General features: G+C 37.0%; 1 protein-coding gene across 1 annotated transcript in view; it reads left to right on the top strand.

Annotated features, from left to right (window-relative positions):
- Positions 1-26,895, top strand: part of LOC150087777 (ATP-binding cassette sub-family A member 2-like) — a 487,681-nt gene that overhangs the window by 161,522 nt on the left and 299,264 nt on the right. The window contains exons 9-12 of the mRNA XM_090369199.1: positions 6,594-6,656; positions 8,776-8,928; positions 17,096-17,219; positions 21,697-21,818. Of these exons, the coding sequence (XP_090225325.1) occupies positions 6,594-6,656; positions 8,776-8,928; positions 17,096-17,219; positions 21,697-21,818 (462 nt within the window). The remainder of the gene's footprint in view (positions 1-6,593; positions 6,657-8,775; positions 8,929-17,095; positions 17,220-21,696; positions 21,819-26,895) is intronic.

Below are 26,895 nucleotides of genomic sequence, written 5' to 3'. Positions count from 1 at the left end.
CATGTTCATTAATTTTACACTTTTGTATCTAGTTTTGTATTAGTATTAGCATTAGTAGAGGCATGTGATGCAAGAAAGCAAGCTTATACAGCATTAGCTAAAAAAAAAGAAACCCTTCCCATTTCACCCATCCATTCGCTCCAGATGTTTGTCTAATTTATTTAAGCTGTCAACTTCTACAACCACGGATGGAAGTTTTTTCCAGCAATCAATCACCCACTCGCTAAAGGCAAATTTCCACACATCTATTCTACAACTGTCTTTCCTCAGTTTGAATTTTTCTCCTCAGGCCATTAATCTGGGCAAGAGGAAGGATCTCATCAGAATTGAGCATGCTCAACCCATTCAAGGCCTTATACCCTTCAATCAGATCACCTCGCAGGTGCCTAGTCTCCAGACACTGTAATTTGCAAAACTTAAGCCTTTCTTTGTGAGAGCAACTCTTTGTTCCATCCACTAATCTTGTTGCCCTTCTCTGTACTTGTTCTAGCAACTCCACATCCTTCCTAAAATGTGGCCTCCAGACCTGTATACAGTACTCAAGGTGTGGCCTGACCATTGCCTTATACAAGGGTTTAATCACCTCCTTATCCCTGCAAGAAAAATTCCTGAATTTCATTGATTTTTGTTTTCATTGATATATATATATTCATTGACACACACACACACACACACACACACACACACACACACACACACACACACACACACACACACACACACACACTTTATTTGTTACCCAGACTAACCCATATATCAGTAAACTCCTTTGTAGTTTAAGGCAAGTTTGACAATTTTGCCATTATCAAACTTGCTTAAGTCTGCTGCCGTTCCCATCTTTAGCCAAAAAATGTCTTTTAGTATTAAATATCATCATATGGCACAAATATGGTGACTTCATCACTGACATCACAACAAATTCTGGATAGTCAAGACAAACATATCAGAAACAAAACAGCACATTTTCCTAAATTTTCATTCATTCATTCCCCCCCTCTCTCTCTCTGCTTTTTCAGTTTATTTTCTGTGCATTGATCCCCCATACCTACATACACCTATGAGCTAAAACATTATGATCAGCAAGTCATTATGCAAATCGAAGCAACTACAGGTGAACTACAGCACGTGCGCGGGTCGGGACATGGTATAAAAAACACCTGATACTGAGCTCCGTTAATCAGTGTTACTTTTGTTCTTCAGATGGGAAAGGCAGCAGACTTAAGCAAGTTTGACAATGGCCAAATTGTAATGGCTAGATGACTGGGTCAGAGCATATCCAAAATAGCACGGCTGGCAGGGTTCTCACAGTCAGCTGTGGTTAGTACCTACCAAAAGTGGTCAGAGGAGGGGAAAACCCATGAACCGCCGGTGAGTTGTTGGACAACCACAGCTCATCGATGCTCGAGGTGAGCAAAGGCTTTCCCAGATGGTACAGGGCAACTGTGGTGAAACTCTCCAGTAATTGGAATGCTGGTGACGGGAGTAATGTGTCACAACACACAATACATCGAACTCTGGTGAAAATGGGGCTGCGTAGCCGCAGGCCGCTCCAAGTGCCCATGCTAACCGCAGTTCACCGGCGACAGTGCCTACAATGGGCATGCAAGCATCAAAACTGGACCTTGAATGATTGGAAGAATGTCGTCTGGTCCAATGAATCACATTTCCTCTTGCACCATGTGGACGGTTGGGTTTGTGTGCATCGTTTACCCGGGGAAGTGATGGCACCTGGATGCACCGTGGGATGAAAACAAGCTGATGGCGGTGGTGTCATGCTTTGGGTGATGTTCTGCTGGGTCCAGTCATCCATGTGCCAAGCACTCTGATGTCTACCACCTACCTAAACATCATTGCTGACCAGGTACCCTTTCAACAGTCTTCCCCTCTGGCGGTGCCGTCTTTCAGCAGGATAATGCACCATGCCACACCACCCGGATTGTTCAAGACTGGTTTGCAGAACATGAGGAAGATTTCCAAGTTTTGCCCTGGCCTCCAAATTCCCCAGACACCAATCCCATCGAGCATCTGTGGTTTGTGTTGGAACAGCGACTCCGATCTGGGGTGTCTCAACTACGGACCTTACAGGAGTTCCTGTAAGGTCCGTGTTTATGTGTTGGTACCAGATACCACAAGACACATTTAGAAATCTTGTAGCATCCATGCCTCGCTGGGTACGAGCTGTTTTGTCTGCATGTGGAGGACCAACATCATATTAGGTAGGTGGTCATAATATTTTTGCTCATCAGTGTATATGTTGAATAGAATAAAAATGAAGTGGAAACAAGAAGGCAGAAAAATGGAAAAAAAAAAAAAGAGGAAGTAGTCTACATCTTTATTTTGTCAATTTTGTAATTATTTATCTCTTATTATACATATTTTTTTGTTACCTTCTATCACTCTATATCTTCATTATTTTTTTTTTTTTCACTTATAAATATAAGTAATGCCTTACCAGTGGAGAAGACTATTGTTACTCATTCTTGGTGTATACCACCACCACCACCTAAACTGCATCGTTTCAAGGCTTTTTGGCCTCTTTTCAGTGGGTCCTCAGGTACCCTGACGTTGCAATGGTCACAACCCAGTTATGAAGTATAACTCCATAATATGAGAGATGCCTGATGGTGCAATAGTTTAGACTAAAAGGCATTTTTTGGTTAAAGCCTTGGATTACGGCTTTAACCAAAACTGATATATGGGTTAGTACAATTGCATCATTTTTATATGTAGTAAGCTACCAAGATGAATTGGCATCATTTTAATTAAATCTCATATTGTGAATACTTTCACAATGAGTTGCCATGGTATTGCACTACCTCGAATAAGCAACGCTTCATCACTGGAGAAGACTGTATATATCGAGGTAGTGCAATATCATGGCAATTCATTGTGAAGATATTCACAGTATGAGATATAATTAAAATGATGCCAATTCATCTACCTTGGTAGTTTACTATGTATAAAAATGATGCGATTGCACTAACCCATATGTTAGTTATGTAATATTAATGAGAAAAATTAATGCTAAATCTTTTGAGAACAGATTTCAGGTTGTGTTATTGATTAATAATTTTATTAATTATCTGTTATTTTAATATAAAACTAGGGGGCTTCATCCGCTGTGCTCACTTCTTTTGATAAAGTAAAATAAAACACTAACAGAAGCTTTCGACACTGTGTGTTTCTCTTCCTCTGCTATGAATACATAAATACATCATCATCATGAACTTGGTCCAGCTTAGGTCTTTTAAGACCTGTTCCGTTGTAGCTCTTGGAGGTGGTCTTGATCTCGCCATCATTGTCTTGGTCGACCAACATCTCTCTCTTGCCTGTAGGTTTGTAGTTAAAGGCTAATTTTGGGATCCGGTCTGGGTTCATTCTTTCTATGTGGCTGATCCATTTTTTCTGATACCGTTTTATGTCATTTACTATGTTATCTACTTTTAATTTCTCATGGATATCTAAATTTATTTGGTGGTCTAGTCTTGTAAAGCCTAATAATGGTCTTAAAAATCCCATTTGTGTTGCTTCTAGTTTGTGTGCATCTTTCTTATTTATGACCCAAGTCTCACAGCTGTAGAAGAGGGCTGGTTTTGAAGTGATGTTGTGCAGTTGTAATTTTGTTTCAATTGTCATTTGTTTTCCGAAGTGGCGTTTAATCGTTCCATTCATTTTATTATATTTTTGTAGTTTAAGGTGTATGTCTTTCCCTTCATTTGATATTAAATTTCCCAAATAGGTGAAGTCAGATATTTGTTCTATTATTTTATCATCAATAACAATTTTGACTCTTTATATGTTTTTTCCACACAATCCCACTGATTTTGTTTTTGAGGTGGAGATTTTCATCTCGTACTTTTTACCTATTTTATTAAGTTCATTTGCTGCTATCTATAGTTCATCTTCGGATTTTGCAATTATTACTTGATCATCAGCATATAATATAGTTTGGATTTTATTCCTGTTGTTCAACTGTATTCCGTTGTTAATTGTTTGTTTCCATTCTTTAAGAATTTTATTGATGTAGATATTAAATAAATTTGGTGATAGTCCACATCCTTGTTTCACTCCTTTATTGGTGTTAATTGGGTCTGATAGTTGGCCATTAGAATATTTTATACAGACTTTTGAGTTGCCCATGACCACCAACGGAGGATGCAGAAAGGTCAGGGAATGACCACTGCATATCCTCGGAGCAATATGGCCTTAGTTGCTAATGCTCCTAAAAACCAAATAACAACAACTACTTTTGAGTTTTTATATAGGCTTTGGATTGCTTTCAGGAGTTGGGTTGGGATATTTTCTTCACGTAGAATCTGCCAAAATTTTTTCTGGTTTACATTGTCATATGCTTTTTCATAATCAATAAAGAGCAGAAATGTTGGTAGGTTGAATTCTCTTCTTTTCTCCAAAATTTGTTGTAGTGAGAAAATGGCATCTATTGTGCTTCTCCCTTTTCTGAACCCACATTGTTCTTCTTCTAAGAATTGTTCACTGTATTTATTAAGTTTATTTGTTATTATATTAGAGTATAGCTTTGCAGCAGTTGACAGCAGTGTTATCCCTCTGTAATTGTTCTGGAGCCTTTTTTGCGTAAATTGATTACTATTCCTGTAGATTCCTCCCATATTTAAGTAGTTCTACATTCAAATTGTCTATGCCTTGTCTTTTTCGTTTTTTTTATTTTTGTAATATTAACTCTAGTTCTTCCATTGTTATATTTTCTTCATCTTTGGTTACCACAGATTCATCTTCCAATTCCCTAGTGCCAGGGTTATACCATAGTTTGGAATAGTGTTGCTTCTTCCATTTTGCTTGGGAGATAGAGTTGGTTTTTATTTGATCATTCGTGTCTTGTTGTAATTTCTTAAAAATTTTAAAACCTCTTCTCTGTGGGCCCGTGATATCACATTCTAAAGATTTAACAAATTTATCCCAGTCATCTTGTCGGATTCTTCTGGTTAGTTTTCTGACTTCTGCTCTAAGCTTTTTATATTTTATGTGTAGATGTAGGTCTTTAGTTTGTAGGAACGGTTTATAGGTCTTTTTTTTTCCTCATTGATTGTTTGTTTCAATTCTTCATTCCAAGTCCTTAGCCAGTTTTTATTTTTTATAGGTTTATATCCAAGACTTTCTTCAGCATCTCCCAGAATTGATTTTTTCATGTTTGACCAGATTTCCTCAGCATTATCACTTTCATCTGATTTGAGTTTATCTTTCAATCGACCTTCATACAGGAATTTAGTGCTTTCATCTTCCAACAAATGTATTTTTAATTTCTTAGTAGTTTTTGTTGGTATTTTCTTCTTTTTATTAAGATAATTTCTTTTTATTTTGAAAGTGCTTTCTACTAGGTTGTGATCACTGTCAATTTCACTGCCTCTGAATACTCTAGCGTCTCTAATTTTGTCATTTAAATTTTCATTAATGATAATATAATCTATTATAGACTTTGTGTTTCTTGCTTCCCATGTGAATTTATGGATATTCTTGTGTCTGAAAAAGGTATTTATAATTTTAAGTTTATTAAAAATGCAGAAGTCTATTAGGCATCTTCCATTATTGTTGACCACGGGTTCGCCTTCTGATCCTATACATTTGTCTACTGATTGAGCACCAACCCATGCATTAAAATCTCCTGCTAGTATGAGATACTCGTTTTTGTTAGTTTGGTCTATGATTTGTTGTAATTCGTCATAAAATTCTGTGGTTTCATCAATGTTGCCTTCTACTGGTGTGTAGATGCCAATGATTGTTATTGTATAAGATAGAATTTTTAGTCTTAATTTCAATATTAAGACTAAATACATTACATGTGGAAATCAAGCATGGTACCACATGGTCATGTTAGATAAACATGGCGTGTGACCACGCTTAAACAGAAGCTTGTTCTACCCCAGTAAAACGGGCTTCTCTTACATATTTTAGTATTTGTTGCATATTACCATGTTACCTGCATCTCTCTTCTCCCATCGGCTAAATAAATATCACTAGAAGGAAAATTATTTTAATGTATAGAAAGATAAACATAGTATAATAGACAGCTAATCTATACGTCATTAAATTTTGGCCATCTGTGGTCCAGTATGCATGGCCAACAAGTAAGGTGGTTGCAGGTTCACTACCATATGTGGGGGTGAACTGTGGCACTGAAAATCTAGCTGTCGTTAATAATTCACTGTGTATGCAATCACAATGAATTTGTAACTTTTTCTGGCTATGGCTTTCTAGAGAATAAATAGAAATTTATTTAATGATTTATTTATTATAAATTAAATGATGATCATAAAATAATCTTAAATGTTTTATGTCTATATTTAAAAAAAAAGGGGGTAAAATTATATCCTTTCCTGAAACAGGGATGTAAAGAGACTAAGTCTGTTCGTCTAGTTTAACTGTATAATTGTACAGCATAATTGTTATGAATAATTCTAAAGATATGAAGAAAGATTTGATTATATAGTTGCTTTGCTTATGTTACTAAATTCATTCAGTATCATAAAAATAATCAAACTGGTTGGAATTGAAGTAAACAGGTTGTACTGAGTCAAAAATTAAGTGTAACATTAAGAGAAGAATTTTTTAATTTGCAGCTTCATTTAGAAGAATGGAACATTACCTTAGCTCGCCAGCGAATACAGAAACTAGTGGATGATGTGAGTATGTTTATTGATAATAAGAATTTCAAATATAAGTTAGCTACTTTCAAATAGATAATGAAATAAATAAAATTTTACTGTTTCCTAAAAAGCATTTCTGGAAAAGTATTTAAATTTTGAACAATAAAATTTAAGAATGTTGATATTTTATATTACTGCTGTATTGTAACTACACAAGAATATAAACAAAGTTTTTTTTTTTTTTTTTTTTTTATTAGAGCAATTTTCTTGGAACACTTTTTGTGCCAGCAAATATTTTTAACTTGGACTTAGCTTAATTTCATATGTGATTTGAATTTGAATTTGCAAACTTTCTATAAAATGTTCTTCTAGTCTTTATATGCAGTGTAAGCTAGTTGGATTTTAACATCTTCTGTAGAATATAAAGAGATGTTGTAATGGATTGACTGATACCTTGGTTAAAAGATATGACTCTCTAGATTTTGCAGCTAAATTTTTTTCAAATAATGGCAAAGGCTGAAATGAGGATTTAAGTCAAGTCAATTTGGTAGAATTAGAACATTTTGGTGTACATAATAACAGTAGCATTTCAAATGTGGAGGGATAAAAGTTTCATTTAGAGATTGATTATAAAGATGGAGTACTGGCAATTTTAATGCAAAAAGTGGAGATCTTATGTGACCCTAAAGCTGACTAGTCAAGGAAAGAATTGATAATTTGTAAGTTGAAGAAATGAAACAACTGTATTGGAGATGAAGATATTCGTTATAAGTGAGAGTATCCAATTCTAACATGATGGGCTTTTATATTGGACGTTATGATGAATTATGTGCCGGGATCAAAACAAGTCTGATAGAGTGGTAGTTATATCAGAAAAGACTTGTTTTGCTTTGATTGTCTTAAGAGGACAAAATTTTATATGGGTTTAGCCTATATTTAAAGCATGCCTGTGAGCAAGGAATAAATTGTTGCTAGTTTCTGTAGAATTCTTGTGGTAATTTTTTTATATGAGACATTTATTTTTAAACAGGATAGGTAAGTTTCTGTTTCACCAGAGTTTGCTCCACGAGGAAAACACATTATTTGGACATGTTATTTATGGAAACAAAGGTTAGCTATTACATGTTATTTATGGAAACGAAGGTTAGCTATTTGAAATTAAAATAATACCGGCTCTTAGCATAAGATATATGGGGCAAAATATTAATTTTTCCCCCCTCTCATTGTGACTTGGACAGGACTGATCACAATAAAAGTAATAGGAAGAATTGGTGAGAGAGACTGAGGCTGCAGCTTTGGTAAACAGTATATCCAGAAATGCAACTGCATCAGACCTTGTAGGAGGGGAAGACAGTTTAGCACATTGCAAGATCTCCACCTGATCTATAAAATACTGAGCGACATCAAACAGAATCTACCAGAGTATATAAGAGGAAGATGCATTGTATCTTCATGTTCAGCCACCGCCAGGCATTTTTTGAGCTGCACTTTATTAATTTCACCAGTAGTTGATACTTGTAGCATGAAGAGATATTGGGACCATGATAGATCACATTTAGAGCTGACATCAGTTGACTGATGTCAGCTCTAAATGTGATCCACTATTGTTACTCCACTTTATTATTGTGGAGTAAATTATGTAGCTAATTGAAGTTAGCTCTAAATGGAAATAATCTATGAAGAAAATGACTGGTTAAGGAAGATGAGAAGACTGGTTTCCTTATTGATCTGACAAGAAGCTGGAACAACAACCGATAAGTAAGGAAGATAACGTTATTATATTGTTCATTGATCAGTGCATTTTTGATAGTTTACCACAATTTTGTACATTTATAGCTGGTTTTGGTCCTAGAGAGCAACATATGATGCCATTAAAAAAAGGTGCACAGCCAGTTGTTAGCTGCTGCATTGTTGTGTTGCTGGCAATAAAACAGTTGCAGTGAATTGGTAGAACTCTTTTGACCTTGATCATTTAGAGCATAAACGGACATTTATTTATTCGTTTGCTTGTTCTATATAAAATCATATCTCTTATTTTTAAGGTGCAATGAATATATTTTAAGGTATTTAGTTTCTTGTGATTGTTGCTTAACAGACAGTAATTATTAACATTGTTGTTATAAATTAAATAATTTAGCATATTTTTTTTTTGCAGTTGAAAATGTTCAGTGAATTTGAAATAACTCTAAATGAACTTAGTGATTTAGCTTCAGCCCTTCCACAAAATGCCTGCCATGTACTCGGTAATGACAGTATTACTGTTAATGAAACTATTAAAAGCAGTGGTAATAAAGTTCCTGCTAAACATGTAAGTAATTCTGACATTTTTATTTATTTTTTTTTTATTTGAACAAATCATTTAACTATATTTTAAAATTTTATTTGAGTGTAGAAGTTGTGAATTTTTTTTTTTTTTTTTCTTGACTATATTTGGAGCCTCACTGAAGTGTGTACATGTCAGTCTTTTTAATTTTAAATAAGAATATTATGTATTATTGTACATGGGGCAGGCAAAAAAATGATATGCATGAATATCATATTATGATGCAAGTCACTACAAGTTGCCTTAGTGACTTGTTTTGTAATATCGATCTGATATATTTTAGAGAAGAATTAAATGTCTGAAGTTTTAAATAAAATTTTAATATTAATTGTAACATTTATATTGAAATTGATGTAAAGTGATTAATTCCATCCAATTATAGTTGTTTTTAATTATATATCAGTTAGCATATTTAGTTTATTTCCAGCTTAATCATCCTCTCTGTGGAAGTCTATTCCTCATTATAGTTCGATTAATTGAAATTTATACAATTGTTGTGAAATAGGTATCCTACTTATAATCATTGCTTACTGCTCACATATTAAATTTGTGTAATTTGATTATAAGGTTGCTGTAAAATACAGCATAGTGAAAATTTACACAACCCAAAATGAAATAACAGATTTCTCTAATTTTGGTAACCATGCATAGTTCTTACAAAACCATATTGGTGGCAACATTATATACCTCCACATGTAGAAGAACATATATTGCATCAGCCTTTTATATAAATATGCCATTGGAAGGGTATACACTCTCATTAGTATCCTGTTTTGCAGAGGTGTAAGCATGGCTCCATATGATCAGTTGACACCAAGAAAAAAAGTGTAGCTGTTGCTCTGTCCCAGGAAGGGCTTTCTACATGTGCTATCACTGATAAAATAGGCTGTCACCAGTCAACAGTATACTGGGTGCTGAAATTAAAGCATGAAACCGGTGATATGAAGAGAAGACCTGGATCAGGCCGTAAGAGAGACTATGCCTTCCCAAGATCGATATTTGAAATGGCTATGCCTTTGTAATGGCCATGCTAGTGCTCCTGATCTAAATCTAATGCTGGGCTTTGAGATGGCTTCTGGAGTTGAAACAAGTGCACGAACTATCCAAAGACAGCTTTCAGAATGTGGTCTCAACACTTTTATCAGCCCAAGAAGAAGCCTTTGTTGACCCAACAAATGAGGAAGAAGTGACCTGCTTGGGCTAAAATGCATGTTTCTTGGACAAAAGAGCAATGGGATACCGTCATCTTTTCTGACAAATTAAAATTCAACCTGCATGGCTCGGATGGGAAGCAACACGTCAGAAGACGAAAATCAGAGGCATACCATCCTGACTGCATAACACTGACTGTCAAGTTCCCTGCCGGTCAGATAGTCTGGGGATGCATAACAATCAAAGGGATGAGGCGAATTAAGTTTATTAACGGAATGGTGAATGCAGAAACTTACACTGCTGTCTTGGAGGAGTGGCCGAAACCTGTTATTAGGGATCACCACACAGACGTCCAAAACTGCATTTTTCAACAGGACTCAGCACCTTGCCACGCAGCAAAATTGATAAGTTTTATGCAATTTAGATTTAATGATGAGTTTGTCTTCTTGTCTCACAAGGCTAAAAAGTACTTACACCAATGTTTTCCCTCGTTTTTCTCCCTTAAGGTGCAGTCATACCTCAGAAATGCTGGCATTACACTGTAATGCCAGCATTTCTGAGGTCCCGCAACAGTCCACATTTGAACCCTATTGAAAATTGCCGGTACATAATGTCATTTAAAATTGCTCAGAAGAAGCCAACAAGTAAGATTCAGCTGAAGGAAAGCGTTGTAAGGGTGTGGTACCATGAAATTGGGCAACCATATATCCAGAAGTTGATTAACTCTATGCCATATCGTTGCAAGGCTGTAATTGCAGCTCTAGGAGGAACAACAAAATATCGAGGACTTATTATGCTGATTTATAATACATAATACTATTATGTTAAGTTGTCATTTCAGTTTGTACACGTAAATGCAATAAAATATATGTTTGCTCGTCATGATTGCCATTTGCATGATTTCTCATATTTTCATTAATTATGTATTTTACCCTTTGGGAAGATATTTATGGCAATTAGGTTTATCAGGTGGAGTCTTTTTTTATTAGATTTCATTCAAAGAGATATACAGGGTGATTCACTACCAGTGCGACAAACTTGCAGGTGGTGTAGGGGGCACAAAGACGAATCGGAATCACATAGCATTGCAGGGTCCAAAATGCCTTCGTCATGCGGGAGGTCACGTGAACAAAGAAGCAAAGAAAAAGAACAGAAACAGCAACTCGTTAGTGTAACAGAAATCATTTTAATGACAAGTTTTACATTGGCAAAAAGCCATGCTACAGAAGGTGATGCTTCGAAAGCCATGCTTCGAAAGTTCGACCAGAAGCAGTCACACAGGCTTCACAGCGCTGCCGCATGGAATCCCTAATGTTCTGGAAGATTCCTGGCATGTCTCGAATCTCCCTAGCAGCTACAGAGATGCGAGCGACGAGGTCTTCAACTGAATCAACGGGGGTCTCGTACACCATTGTCTTCATTTGACCCCAGCAGAAGAAGTCCAGGCACGATAGGTCTGGTGATCTAGCAGGCCAATGAACCGGACCACCACGACCTATCCAGTGCTGTCCAAATGTAACGTTTAGGTGTTGGCAGACGTCATTGATGTAATGTGGGGGAGCCCCATCATGCTGGAACTACATTGAGTGGCACAACGACTGAGGAACATGTGCTTCTTCAATAAGTTCGTGCAGGACTTGCTGTAGAAAGATCAAGTATGCCCTACCGTCCAGACGAGAGGGCAGAAGGTACGGTCCAATGAGGTGGTCTCCAACAATGCCAGCCCAAACATTGACAGAGAAACGGCGTTGAGTTGCACGTGTTCGCGTACCATGGGGGTTCCAAAGCCCACAAATGGGCATTATATTGATTGAAGGTTCCCTCTCTTGTGAAACTTGCCTCATCTGTGAACATACGGATGCAGCAAATACGCTGTCTGTCGCACTCTGTTGAAGAAACCAAGTAGCAAAAGTCCTCCAGAGTGGATAATCCGCAGGCTCCAATGATTGGACGCGTTGCAGATGGTATGAACTCATTTGGTTTGTTGACAGTATCCTCCATACTGTGGATTGGGAAATACCCAATCGTTGGCCTATTGCTCGAGTACTCGTACTCGGATTGCCTTCTGCAAGACGTAGGACATTCTCCTCATTGTCTGGCGTCCTCGTCGTTCGCTCTCGATTCATGGTACCTCTCGTGAAACAACCAGTCTCATGTAACCTTCTGTGCACACGTGCGAAAATCATATGATGAGGAGCACACCTGTGCAGGAAACGTTCCTGGTACAAGCGCAGAGCGGCACGCCCGTTACAGTCCGCGGCTCCATACACGAGGTGCATGTCGGCCAGTTTAATGTTTGAATACTCATTCATCCTACTGCCTCGGGAACCAGTTCGCAAATGCTGACTTCCAGCGGGATCGCTGTTCACCCGACCTTCATCATGCGGTAGAGGACGTTCAACGTCCTCTACCGCATGATGAAGGCATTTCGGACCCTGCAATGCTATGTGATTCCGATTTGTCTTTGTTCCCCCTACACCTCCTGCAAGTTTGTCGCACTGGTAGTGAATCACCCTGTATATATCCCATTTATCAAATGCATTTTGAACATTTCTGCAACCCACAATGCAGCGCAAAACACATTGTTTGCAGAATTCACAAGTGATGCAGTTTTTTTTTTTGTCCACCTCTGTAAGTTGTCTACATATTCTGTAACTAACATGTGAAATTTCATTCCCATAGGTGATCATACACCAGAGGTGGAGCCCAGAATCTGAGGAAAGACACTGTGGTTGACAAAGTGGAGTATCGAGCAGTGATCAAGTTCCTGCATTTGCAGGGCAAGAAAGCTGAGGAAATGAAGAAATGAAACTGTTTATGTGCAGAATTGAGAGTTCCAGTGCGGCCGTACAAGTGACTTTGACAAGCTAAGAGAAGGAAGGCCATCAATGTCCACAGACAGTGAGACGGTTGCAAAGGTTGAGCAGCTGGTGCTGAGTGATAGATGTGTAACAATTTATTTCATCGCAAATGCAGTGGGAATTAGTTATGGGTCTCGCTCACAGCATTTTACATGACCATCAGCACATGTCTAAGGTCTCCGCACGATGTGTTCCAAAATTGCTGAAGTCTTTGCAGAAGCAGTGTCGAATGCAGTGTTCTCGCCAGCTGTTCGATTTGTGTAATGCGGATGTTAAGAACTTGTTTGATCGGTTGGTGACAAGTGACGAATGCTAGGTGTACCAGTATGATCCGGAGACTAAAGACATGTCAAAGCAGTGAAGCACATATCTCCATCTCTCAAAAAGCTAAAGACCAGTCCATCTGTGAAGAAGGTGATGTTGTTTGTGTTTTGAGACAGAAAAGGGGTTATCCTGACAGATTACCTACCTCGTGGTTCCACATTTACCGGAGAATACTACAGATGTCTTTTGAAAAAGGTACACGATGCTTTGAAGGTGAAAAAGAGTGGAATGTTAAAGGTGTCCGTCTTTTGTCAGACAATGCACCGGCTCACATGGCCATTGCCACCACCAATTTTGTTGCTCAGTGCAGCTTCGAACTACTGCAGCACCCACCCTATTCTCCTGCCCTAGCACCGTCAGACTTCTTTTTTTGAGAAATGAAGTAACCATTGCATGAATGCATGTTGCTTAAATTTGCTCAGTAAGTAAAATCGCAGTTTTAGGCAAAAAGTGTGGACTTTTTTTAGCATTATCATTAGTAAAGGCACATAAAGCAAGGAAGCAAACTTTTATAGCATCAGCCAAAAAAAAAAACCCTTCTCATTTCACCTATCCACTCCAAATGTTTGTCTAGTTCTGCCTTGAATCTATTTAAGCTATCAACTTCTACAACAACAGATGGAAGTTCGTTTCAGCAGTCAACTAAAGCAGTCAACTTTCATTGGCTAAAGGCAAACGTCCGCACATCTATCCTACAACTGTCTTTCCTCAATTTGAATTTATGCCCTCTCAGATGATTATTCTGAGCAAGAGGAAGAATCCCATCAGAATTGAGCATGCTCAAACCAATTCAAGGCTTTATACACCCCAATCAGATCACCTTGCAGGTGCCTAGTCTCCGGACACTGTAATTTGCAAAACTTAAGCCTTTCTTCGTAAGATTAGTGAATTCTAATCTTACGAAAATCTTGTGAAGAAGTGAATTAGTGAATTCACTTCTTCACAAGATTAGTGAATGGAACAACCCTTTGTTCCATTCACTAATCTTGTTGCCCTTCTCTGTACTCATTGCAGCAGCTCTACATCCTTCTTAAAATGAGGCCTCCAGACCTGTATACAGTACTCAAGGTGTGGCCTGACCATTGCCTTGTACAAGGGGATAATCACCTCCTTATCCCTGCTAGAAAAATTCCTGTATATCATTGACAAGACACTATGAGCTACTTTTGCATAACATCTGCACTGCTCAAAAAACTTCATATCTGCCTGCAATTACCCCCAGGTCCTTTTCATTCTCTACCACTGTCAGTGTAGTACCACATAGTTGATATTTTACTCTGGGGTTACTGCTTATCATATGCAGTGCTTTACATTTGTCAATGTTAAACTTCAGTTGCCACCTCTCAGCCCATCTGCTCAACTTTTCTAGATCCTGTTGCAGCAGTGTGCTGTCATTAGTGTCATTAACAACCCTGCCAACCTTCGTATCGTCTGAAAACTTAGACATTATGCCTGTTTTACCATAAATCAATATCATTAATAAATACAGAAAACAACAATGAACCCAGGGGGACTCCATGAATAACATTAGTCCACGAAGAGTAGTATCCATTGATTACCACTCTGTCTTCTTCCACTCAACCATCCCTTTATCCATAGCAGCAATTTGCCTCCAATGCCACACTGCTCCAATTTGTGCAACAGTATCAAAAGCCTTTCTAAGATCCAAATATATGATATCAAAATTATTCTTTGCATCCAGTTCTTTGTGACTACATCATAGTATCCAATCAAATTGGTCAGACAAGACTTTCCCTTAACAAACCTATGCTGTGTCTGAGCTATAACTGAAGTCATGCCTAGATGATCTTGCAGTGCTTTTAACCAGTGCCTCCATTAATTTCCCTGGAACAGAAGTTAAGCTAACAGGTCTGTAATTACTTGTGTCACCCTTTCATCCTCCTTTTTTGAATTGCGGTCACATTTGCACACACTCAGTCAGATTTTATCAGACAACGACCACGTGTCAGCAGTTTTTAAGTTTTTACAAGCCATTATACACATATATAAATTGGATCACTTACTTTTAAACTTATACTGCCTTATATATATATATATATAAATAACAATTTGACGAGGTAACCTTTTGAAAGGTTACCAGAATTTATCTTTGTTTATATTTTAATATTTTCTTGGCGTAGTATAACCTTAGTCGTTTTTGCGCCAATAAAATCAAAATCATCATCATCATCATCACATTTGCACATCTCCAGTCCATGAGTACCTCCCACGAGTCCAAGGAAGCTCTCATAATTATGGTTAAGGGGTTTCTTACTTCCTTTGCTGCCTCCTTTAATATAACTGGATAGATCCCATAAACCCCCAGTTGCCTTTCTTATGTTTATCTTCAACAATTTCTCCTCCACTTTGCTCTCAGTTTTTACAAAATCATCTAGTTCAATGTCAGAGTTTAATTCACCTCTGGCATTCCCTCCCTGAATAACTCTTCATGTGTAAATGTAGGTGCAAAATACTCATTTAGTTTGTTAGCTATCTGAGCAGGATCATCAGCAGTTGAACCATTGATATCAAGTGGACCAATCTGATTCATCCCCTTCCTTCTAGAGTTTACATAAGTAAAGAACTCTTTGCTGTTGATCATAGATGGGAGAGGGGCATTACTATACATGGAGAGTACATAGAAAAGGATTAACATTCCTGTGAAGTTTCACCTTTCTAGGGTTATTATTTATAGGTAAGGAGAAAAAATATTTCATTATTGTCTCTGGTTTCCTGCCTTTATTGATTTGAATGGAATTGCATTTTGAACCATTTTGTGATGAAGCTTGGTTCCACTTGAGTTCATGTTTTTCATGAAATGCCCTTATGTCCTCAGAAATATTAGGGTATAACCTGCTATTTCACATTTCCAGGTGATCAGACCCCTCTTCAAGAATTTAGTAAATAGAAACATAGTGGAATTTAATATTCCCATTTATTGCACTACTCAAAATGAGAAACATTGACTTTTTTACAGTGATTGTCTTATTTCTAAAAATGTGTAGTTCCCCACATCCCCAGATTTAACATCGCCAGATTATTATTTGTGGAGTTTTTTGGAAAGGTAAAGTGTATAAAAATAATCCCTACACTTAGGAGAAACTGAAAGCCAGTATGCAGAATAAAATGGTGAATAGATGTTCAAACATTACAAAATGCGTGATTGAATATGATGAAAATTCTGTACATTTATTCAAGAAGGCGGTGGATGTTTCCAATATTTATTTTAATTTTTTTATAACTACTTTTCATTATGGTTATTATAATTGCTTGATTGTATAATCTGATAGTAAAAGAATTAAATTTTAATTACTGATAGTTGGATTGCATGAATTTTGAATCATCCTGTTTTTTTTTTTTTTTTTTTTTTTTTTCTCTGAATGATATGTTATTAATGTTGTTCTCTTGAACAAGTGGGACCCCACTTTTTCAAGAAGATAGGCCAAATTGCCTCGAAACGGTGCCATCTGGGTTGTGGTATTCGCTGAGAATAAGTAACAATACTCTTCTCCGTTGGTGAAGCATTACTTATTCGAGGTATTGTAATTATCATGGCAACTTGTTGTGACGGTATTCACATTATGAGATACACCTAAAATGATGCCGTTCTCAGCGATTTTAGAGTTTGCTGTGCACTAACATGATGCTATTGCACAAACTTGTACATCAATTAAACTTTCACGCAACCTGAGAGGCTTAAGCCCTAAAAGCATTTTAGTATAATTTTTATATTTAATTTTCTGACTTGTCTGAATCTGAGATATTAGCATTCTAAATAGTTTGATGGTATTATTAAAGTTATGTATATTTCATAGGTAAGAAAACCAAAACCTCAATATGGATTGCTTCGTGTATGGCTAGGGATGCAAAAGACTATCTGTGGGAAAGAAAGCAACTTGTCACAAACACTGCCAGCTGATGACATTGATTTAGACTTAGGTATGTGTGCATATGTATTTATCTATGTACTAACTGATTATAGGTAATTACTATTGCTAACAAGATTTGTTAATGGCACTAATTTTGGTATGCCAATCTTTTGGCATAAAGAATTTGTAAATTCTAATTATGCATGTACAATTACACCCATCAAGTAATTTGATGTAATTTGATTTGATTTGGGTGTAAAAATGTAATTTGAAAATGAAATGCGCAAGGCATAATTCTTAATTCTTCTTCGAAACGATTGTCTGGGTGGTGGTATCCTCTGAAAATAAATAACAGTGTGTGTTATTTATTTGAAGTAGTGCAATACCACTATCTCGTTGTGAAGGCAACCACAATATGAGATACAATTAAAACAATGCCTTCTATACTACTTATGTAGTTCAAATTTAAGGGTTAACTATGGTGTATTTACACCAATATTATATAATTAAATACCAAAACCCATAAGAATTATGCTTTATGCATTTCATTTTCAAATTACATTTTTACCAAAACCCTTTGGCATTTCTCATATTGTGGATATAACTTCGCAACTGTAATGGCATATTGCATTACCAGGGTACCTGCCCGCCCACTGATGATGAAGCCCAATAGCCTTGAAATGATCGTCTGGGAGGTGGTATCCTCTGAAGAATAAATAACAGTAGTCTTCTCTACTAGAGAAGCATTATTTATTTGAAGTAGTGCAATACCACTATTTCCTTGTGAAGGAAACCACAATATGAGATACAATTAAAATGATGCCTTCTATACTACTTATGTAATTTAAGGGTTAACTATGGCGTATTTACACTAATATTATATAGTTTAATATAACTGGATAGATCCCATTCACCCCAGGTGCCTTTCTTATGTTTAACTTCAACAATTTCTACTCCACTTTTGCTCTCAGTTATTACAAACTCATTTAACTCCCTGCTAGCGATTGATAAACATCTCGCCCTCTCCTCCTTGAATAACTCCTCATGTGTGAATGCAGATGCAAAATATTCATTTAGTTTGGCAGCTATCTGAGAATGAACATCTACAGTCAAACCATTGATACCAAGTGAACCAATCTGATTCAGCCCCTTCCTTTTAGAGTTTATATAAGTAAAAAAGTCTTTGCATCCTTTGCCAAAGGTTTCTAATAATCTGCCTTTGCTTGCCTAACCTCCTTTGTGACTTGATTACAGACTAGCTTGTATCTACCATAGACTTCTGTGTCGCCTGACAATTTGTGCATCCCATGCATTTTTCTTCTCTGTCACGAGTTTCATTAGTTCATCTGACATCCATTTGGGCCTGAACCTAGAGCAGTATTTCTTAGTTGGAACAAAAAGCCTAGTAGCTTCCAAGATTATTTCCTTGAATGCTTCCCATTTAGAATGTGCTGTTGGTAACATCCTTAGTTGATCTCACTGTATAGAACCTAAAAAATCTCTAAGACCACTGTAGTTGCCTTTAAGAAAGGAAAAACCCATCCCTTTACTCCTGATGGTAGTTACATGTTTAAGTAAATCCCACATCAGTACACTGATCACTGCTACCTAGTAAATTCTTAATGCATGAATAATCACTGCTGATAATCAGATCAAGAGTGTTACTCTCTCTTGTTGCCTCTCTAATATGCTGCTGTAGAAAACAATCATTCAATAAATCCACAAAAGCCTTGCTAGTGTGTGAGTGACCAATCCACAAGTTCCAGTATATATCTGGGAAGTTAAAATCCCCCATTAAAAGACACTGATTTACTGGCCCACTCTATTTTTCTGTATAATTGTTCATTGTACTGATCAGAGTCATTAGGTCAATAATAAACTCCTACCCTCATTTTTGCTTTCCCATTGCTTATGTTGCACCAAACTGACTCAACATTGCACTGTCCATCTATGTCAACTGGATGCACTTCCTTAGATTTTATGTGTTTCTTAACTAACAGCATAACCCCTTCTCCCCTCGTATCCTGTCTATCCTTTCTGTACACATTGTACTCCCCAAATTCCAATTCTACATCCCTTATATCTCAGTGGCACCAAGTCTCTGATATCCCAACAATGTCTGCCTTAGATGTCTTAACCAGCACTTCAAATTCATCAAATTTGTTTACTATACTCCTAGCATTGGTGTACATGCAAGTATACGTGCCCCTGTTCTTACTTTTCGTTACTCTAACACAGCCCATGTATTTATTTGTTTCATGACCCTCAGCATTTCCTGAAATCCCCAGCAACTGGCTTTCCTGGCTGCTGCTGCTCATTCCAATAGATGCAGTGCAAGAATCATTTCCACCTTTGCCTGTGGCTACTGTTAACCTATTAGTCTGTGAATCCCCCCCCAAGATAGCAGTTTTCTGACCCACCTAACGTTGCCTCGATAGCATCAGCAAATATTCTTGCACCCTTTCTATTTAAGTGTATCCCATCCCTGTAGAAGTAATCTTTCCTGTTAACAAGCACAGACATGCCAAGAGAGATCAGAAGTTAGGGTAATCCTTAATAGAGATATGTGATCATGCCTAAAAATCATTGTCATTTAAGATAAGCATAGGAGCAGAAGAATCCTTTTTGCAAGATATATGACAGGACTGAGTTTTAGAAAGATTTAAATCAGCTAAATTATCCTTGCCCCTCTGGGGAATTACCTGGAGATCAGCATTTAAGGAGGTAGTGGATTTTTGAGAAGTTCAAGCTGTTTTTTCACGGCAAGGTTTCTCAAACTGGAAGGTGGAATGTGATGTGCAGTCATCAGCAAAACTATGAATAGGATTTACGATCAATAGAAGAAGGTCATTAATATACAAGAGGGAAAGAGTGGGAGAAAGAACTGAATCTAGGAGAACACCAGCATTAGTGGAGAAGTTAGAAGACAGAGAGTCATTTGCCATAACCCACTGTAAGCAGTCAGAGAGCAAACTGGATACCCAATTACAAAAAATAGTTGACAATCCATAATATGGAACATTAATTAGAAGACTTATGACAGATGTGATGCAAACCCATTGAAATGTCAAGAGCAACTACTTGAGTTTCACCAAACTTTTCCACTGATTTTTATTTTTCCATAGATGGGTAACATAAGCCAGAAGATCACCAGTGGATCGACACTGGTGGAATCCATACTGGAAATCATTGATCAGATGGAATGTTTCTAGATAGTTTAAGAGTTGGCAGTTATTTGATTTCTCCATTACTTTAGAAAGTGTAGTAGTAAGTTCAATGGGATGATAATTGAATGGCAAGGATTTGTCACCCTCTTTAGGAACTTCATGAGGAGGCTTTGGTTTCTTCCAGAGACAGATTCCTACTCTTGGCCAGAAAGCTTGAGTTTATGCTCACATTAATAATGCTAATATTTATTTTTTAACAAAAAATCATTACTAAAAAGGTGAATCTGCTACTTGTCTAATACTCAGGGCCACATTGTGGCAGTTGTTTCAAGTCTCACTGGTCTTTCATTAGATTATAGATAGCTGGTACTGCGAACTTACACTAGCCTATAAATAATGTGCTTGATTTAAGTTAGCAACCAAATGGTGTATAGTAGTAAAAATTGCAGTTAAATGTATAACAAAAGGCTATATCTTATCTTTGTGGCCAGTGATTCAGTTTTTCCATACACAGGAAAGTAGTAAAAGTTAGGAATTTATTTCAATGTAGGTATTGGAATAATTTAAGAATTATACACATTTCTGTATTCAATTTCTGTCTTGGGGTGCTTCTTTGGAGATGCATTGAGAAAGGATATCTTCTGGCCATTGAGGATTGGGCTTATGCTCACATCAGAAACAATGCCATTATCCACAAGTTGGTCTACATTACTTAGTTAGGCCTGATGCATTGCGCATTATAGTCTTAGTAGCTAATGAGCCAATAAAAACAAAACCAAACAAACCTGATGCATTATTCCAGTTTGTATAAGTTTGCTAATAGAGACCATCCATCACCTGATGAGAGACAGAAGTCAGAAAACAGCTGTCACACCAGTGCCTTGAGTTTTAGACAAATGATGGATTCACTTTTTGGGATGTATTTTTATAGAACAATATTAGCAATTTATGTCAACTCATGGATAACAGTGTCTTTTCTAATGTGATCTCAAGTCCAAGCTTTCAGTGGTGAAAAATTTGCCTTTGTCGTTGGGATAGAATCAAAGCATTCCAAGACAAATTGAACACAGAAATGTAACATATCTTAAATTGCATTGCATCATTATGCTCTCAAATGAATATATTGGAAGAAATATTTTGAACCGATGAATCTGTAATACTATAAAAATTATATTACATCTCTGTAATACTGTAATCATTTTGAAAATTTTTAAATCTAGAAATGCCTAAAAGATCAGATCCAACTCTAGTTGATTATACCTGACATAACAAGCAGGTATAATGAACAACATTCTGTGATCATTGATTTGTTAAAATTTATCTGTAATAGCATCTTTTATATAAACTTTTATTTAAAATAATTATTGTTATTATTTTTAGATAAATTGGGAATGTCCAAATATCAACAGGAACAGTTAGGAATTCTGGTTCATGTATTGTATAGTAATCCCAAAGTGCTTTATTCACCCAATAATACAGCAGCTGATGAAATTATACGGAAGGTAATATTATTGATTATTTTGAGAAAAAGAATGAAATTTCAGTATATAGGTGTAATATCCAAAACCTGACAATCTTTGGTCAGGACCTGGATATTCTTGATTTTTGGATTTTTTTTCCAGTTTTTGGATAATAAATCTAACCAAACATGAATGTTAAAATTCAAGCATAAATAAATGGAGAACACAGCAATCCAGCAGTGTACTTTTTAATAATTTTTCTACATGATTTACTTATTTATTAACTATATTATTTTATTATTATTTATTCTTTTATGTTGAGAAAAATTTGTGAACAAGAAACTTGGCATGTTAGTGAAGCAATTTTGTAGTGGTCAACCAGTAATATTCCATTTAAAAAAGAATAAGTAAAATAACAAGGATCTAAAAATGAACAGAAAAAACATAAGGCACTGGATGTATTTTTTCAAAAGTTGATTCTTTATAATTTTTTTATGAATAAAAGTAAAGGCTTTCAGATGCCCCACCATCACAACCACTTTTTCTCTGCTTTGATGGTGGTAGGAAAATTTTTTGCAAATATTGAAAACCTTCAGTTGCCCCTGAAATCCATACAAAAAAAAAAAAAAAAAACATTTACGTCAGAGAAGGAATGTTATGATATGTTTTGTTCAAAATGCTGTGTGGAGTCTGGGTAATAATTGTTCGGAATGTAATGCATGCAAGTGTCAGTTTATCCTCTTGATCACGATTATCAATAGTAATTCTTCATGCATTAAAAATCTGCAGATAAAGGAACCACTAGGTGACAGTGAACACAGGGTTCTGAAGTGGGATTTACTCAAAGAGGTAACTACCATCAAGGTAAAGGGAAGGGTTTTTGCTTTCGTAAAGGTGACTACGGAGGTCTGAGACCGTATTTAAATTCTATATGGTGGGACCAACTGATGATGTTACCAACAGCAAATTCAAAATGGGAAGCATTCAAAGAATTTATCTTGGAAGCTACTACTACATACCAACTAAGCAACATTTTTCAAAGTTTAGGCCTAAATGGATGTCAGATGAACTAAAGAGATATGTGGCAGAGAAGAAAAATGCATGGGATACATATAAATTAATGGGTGACGTGGAAGCCTATGATAGATATAAGCTGGTCTGTAACCAAGTCACAAAGGAGGTTAGGCAAGCAAAAGCAGATTATGAGAAATCTTTGGCAAAGGATGCAAAGAAAAACAGCAAAGAGTTCTTTACCTATGTAAACTCTAGAAGGAAGGGGGTGAATCAGATTGGTCCAATGGAAATCGATGGTTCAACTGTTGATGATCCTGCTCAGGTGGCTAACAAATTAAATGAGTATTTTACATCTACATTCACACATGAGGAGTAATTCAGGGAGGAAAATGCCAGAGGTGAACTAAACTCTGGCAGTGAGCTAGATGATTTTGTAATAACTGAGAGGAAAGCGGAGGAGAAATTGTTGAAGATAAACATAAGAAAGGCACCTGAGGTGGATGGGATCTATCCAGTTATATTAAAGGAGGCAGCAAAGTAAGTAAGCAAACCCTTAGCCATAATTATGAGAGCTTCCTTGGACTCGGGAGAGGTACCCATGGATTGGGGATGTGCAAATGTGACCCCAGTTCGCAAAGGAAGGAGGATTAAAGGGTGACACAAGTAATTATAGATCTCTTAGTTTAACTTCTGTTCCAGGGAAATTAATGGAGGCACTGGTTAAAGAAGCACTGAAGGATCATCTAGACAAGACTTCAGTTATAGGTCGGACACAGCATGGATTTATTACGGGGAAGTCTTGTCTGACCAATTTGATTGGATACTATGATGTGGTCACAAAGCAACTGGATGTAGGGAATAACTTTGATATCCTATATTTGGATCTTAGAAAGGCTTTTGATACTGTTGACTATGGAAGACTGCTGCACAAATTGGAGCAGTGTGGCATTGGAGGCAAATTGCTGCTGTAGATAAAGGAATGGTTGAGTGGGAAAAGACAGAGAGTGGTAATAGTAGTAGTAGTAGTAGTAGTTGCATGTGATGCAAGAAAGCAAGTGTATGAGCTTATGCAGCATCAGCCAAAAAAAAAAAAAAAAAAAATCACACCATTCCCTCCAAATGCCTGTCCAGTTCCTCCTTAAATTTATTCAACCTATCAACTTCCACAACAACAGATGGAAGTTTGTTCCAGCAATTAACCACCCACTGGCTAAAGGCAAATTTCCGCACATCTATTCTACATCTGTCCTTTCTTAATTTGAATTTATGCCCCCTTAGGTTCGTAATCTGAACAAGTGGAAGGATCCCATCATAATTCAGTGTGCTGAACCCATTCAAGGCCTTATACACCTCAATCAGATCACCGTGCAGGTGCCTAGTCTCCAGCCACTGCAATTTGCAGAACTTAAGCCTCTCTTGGTAAGAGGATCCCTTCATTCCCCTCACCAACCTTGTTGCCCTTCTCTGTACACGCTCAAGTAAATCTACATCCTTCCTAAAATGAGGCCTCCAGACCTGTACGCAGTACTCAAGGTGTGGCCTGACCATTGCCTTATACAGAGGAACAATCACCTCCTTTTCCCTGCTAGCAAAATTCCTATATATCATTGACAAAACCCCATGACCTGCCCTGGCAGCCTGTCTGCATTGCTCAGAAAACTTCATATCTGACTGCACAATTACTCCCAGGTCTTTTTCATTTTATACCACCTTAAGTGTAGTACCACACAGTTGGTACGTTTCTCTGGGGTTAGTTCTACCCATATGCAGTACTTTGCATTTGACAAGGTTAAACTTCAGTTGCCACTTCTTAGCCCATCTGCCCAAATTATCTAGATCCTGTTGCAGTAGCACACTTCCATTACTGTCATTAACAACCCTGCTAACCTTTGTATCATCTGCAAACTTCGACATTAAGCCTGATATACATTCATCAATATCATTGATAAATATAAAAAACAACAGTGAACCCAACGCCAAACCCTGTGGGACTCCACCAATAACATTAGTCCACGAAGAGCAGCACCCATTGATTACCACCCTCTGTCTTCTCCCACTTAACCATCCTTTTATCCATTGTAGCAACTTACCCTTAATCAATGGACACTGCTCTTCGTGGACTAATGTTATTAGTGGAGTCCCTCAGGGTTCAGTGTTGGGTCCATGGTTATTTTGTGTATTTATAAATGATATTGATGAATGATGGTATATCAGGCTTAATATCCAAGTTTGCAGATGATATGAAGGTTGGCAGAGTTGTTAATGACACTAATGACAGTATGCTGCTGCAACAGGATCTAGAAAAGTTGATCAGATGGGCTGAGAGGTGGCAAATGAAGTTTAACATTGACAAATGTAAAGTACTACATATGGGAAGCAGTAACCCCAGAGTAACGTATCAACTCTGTGGTACTACACTCATAGTGGTAGAGATTGAAAAGGACCTGGGGGTAATTATGCAGGCAGATATGAAGTTTTCTCAGCACTGTAGATGGTCTGCAAGAGTAACTCATGGTGTCTTGTGAATGATATACAGGAATTTTTCTAGCAGGGATAAGGAGGTGATTATCCCCTTGTATAAGGTGATGGTCAGGCCACACCTTGAGTACTGTATACAGGTCTAGAGGTCTCATTTTAAGAAGGATGTAGAGCTGTTGGAATGATTACACAGAAGGGCAACGAGTTTAGTGAATGGAACAAAGGGTTGCTCTTATGAAGAAAGGCTTAAGTTCGCAGATTACAGTGTTTAGAGACTAGGCACCTGCAAGGTGATCTGATTGATGTGTATAGTTTGAATGGTTTGAGGATGCTCATTGTTCATGGGATTCTTCCTCTTGCTCAGAATAATCGTCTGAGAGGGCATAAAATTCCAATTGAGGAAAGACAAAAGTAGGATAGATGTGCAGAAGTTTGTCTTTAGCCATCAGGTAGTTGATTGGTGGAACAGACTTCCATCTTTTGTTGTGGAAGTTGATAGCCTAAATAAATTTAAGGCTGAGCTGGACAGGTATTTGGAACGATTGGAGGGGTGAAATCGGAGATTTTTTTTTGGCTGATGCTGCATAAGCTTGCTTTCTTGCATCGTGTGCCTCTACTAATGCTAATTATCCAGAAAACTTGAGATAGGAGACAAGCCTGTTTTCAGAACTGTTTTGGTTTTCTGATTGATATGCATACCTCTACTATAGTGTATTGTTGACTCTTGAACATCAAATGAAATTCTCCTTTAGTTGTGTTCAGTTACCTTTAATACAGTACTTGCATTTTTACTTTCTGTAATGAATGCAGCATAAACACACGAGAAAAGCTTGCCGTGAGCCAACGAGCAAATTTTGTTCTTGAGACTTATTTCCAAGACATTACAAATTATATAACCTCCCCCACTTTAGAAAGCTATAAAGATTTAACTAAAATAAAGATAAATAAAAATTAATTTCAATAAAGATTAATTTTAAAAGCAAATAAATGCATGGAATGACTTCTGAACTCTAAATTGCATTGATGATACAGTTGGAAGTTCAAAAATATGATCTTAAAAACCAACTTCCCTTGTTATAATTTTAGTAAAGGCAACCTTTTCTGTCAAAAAAAATTTTTAATTACCAATGAGAGATGAGTACAGTGCCACATCATGAATATCACGTAGGTTGACAGATTGTGAACTGATTATAGCACATTTCACAGCAAATTTTACCCTAAGTGTTTTTATATACAGTGTGAAGGTAGTGTTGTGTTTGTTTATATGCAATAAATAATCAATTTGGTAAACTGTGAACTTTGTTTGGCAGCCAGTATACTTTATATTGTGAATAAGACTGTAGTATGTGCCAGGAAGGCTTTAATTCTGTGAATTTCTGCATCTGGAGACTAGTCACCTGCAAGAAGATCTGATTGAGGTATTTAAGGCTTTGAATGGATTGAATAAGTTCAGTGCTGTTGACATCCCTCCTCTTGCTTGGACTGCACACGAGGGATCATAAATTCAAACAAAGAAAGAATGGTTGTGGGAAGGATGTTTGGAAATTTGCATATAGCTAGCGGGCAGTTGATTGGTGGAACAGGCTTCCATTTGGAATTGTGGAAATGGAATTTGAATAAATTCCAG

Source organism: Mastigoproctus giganteus, chromosome 3, assembly GCF_048544385.1.
Source record: "Mastigoproctus giganteus isolate SK-2022 chromosome 3, ASM4854438v1, whole genome shotgun sequence".
Taxonomy (NCBI): Eukaryota; Metazoa; Arthropoda; class Arachnida; order Uropygi; family Thelyphonidae; genus Mastigoproctus; species Mastigoproctus giganteus.
This window is presented reverse-complemented; position numbering and strand designations above follow the sequence as displayed.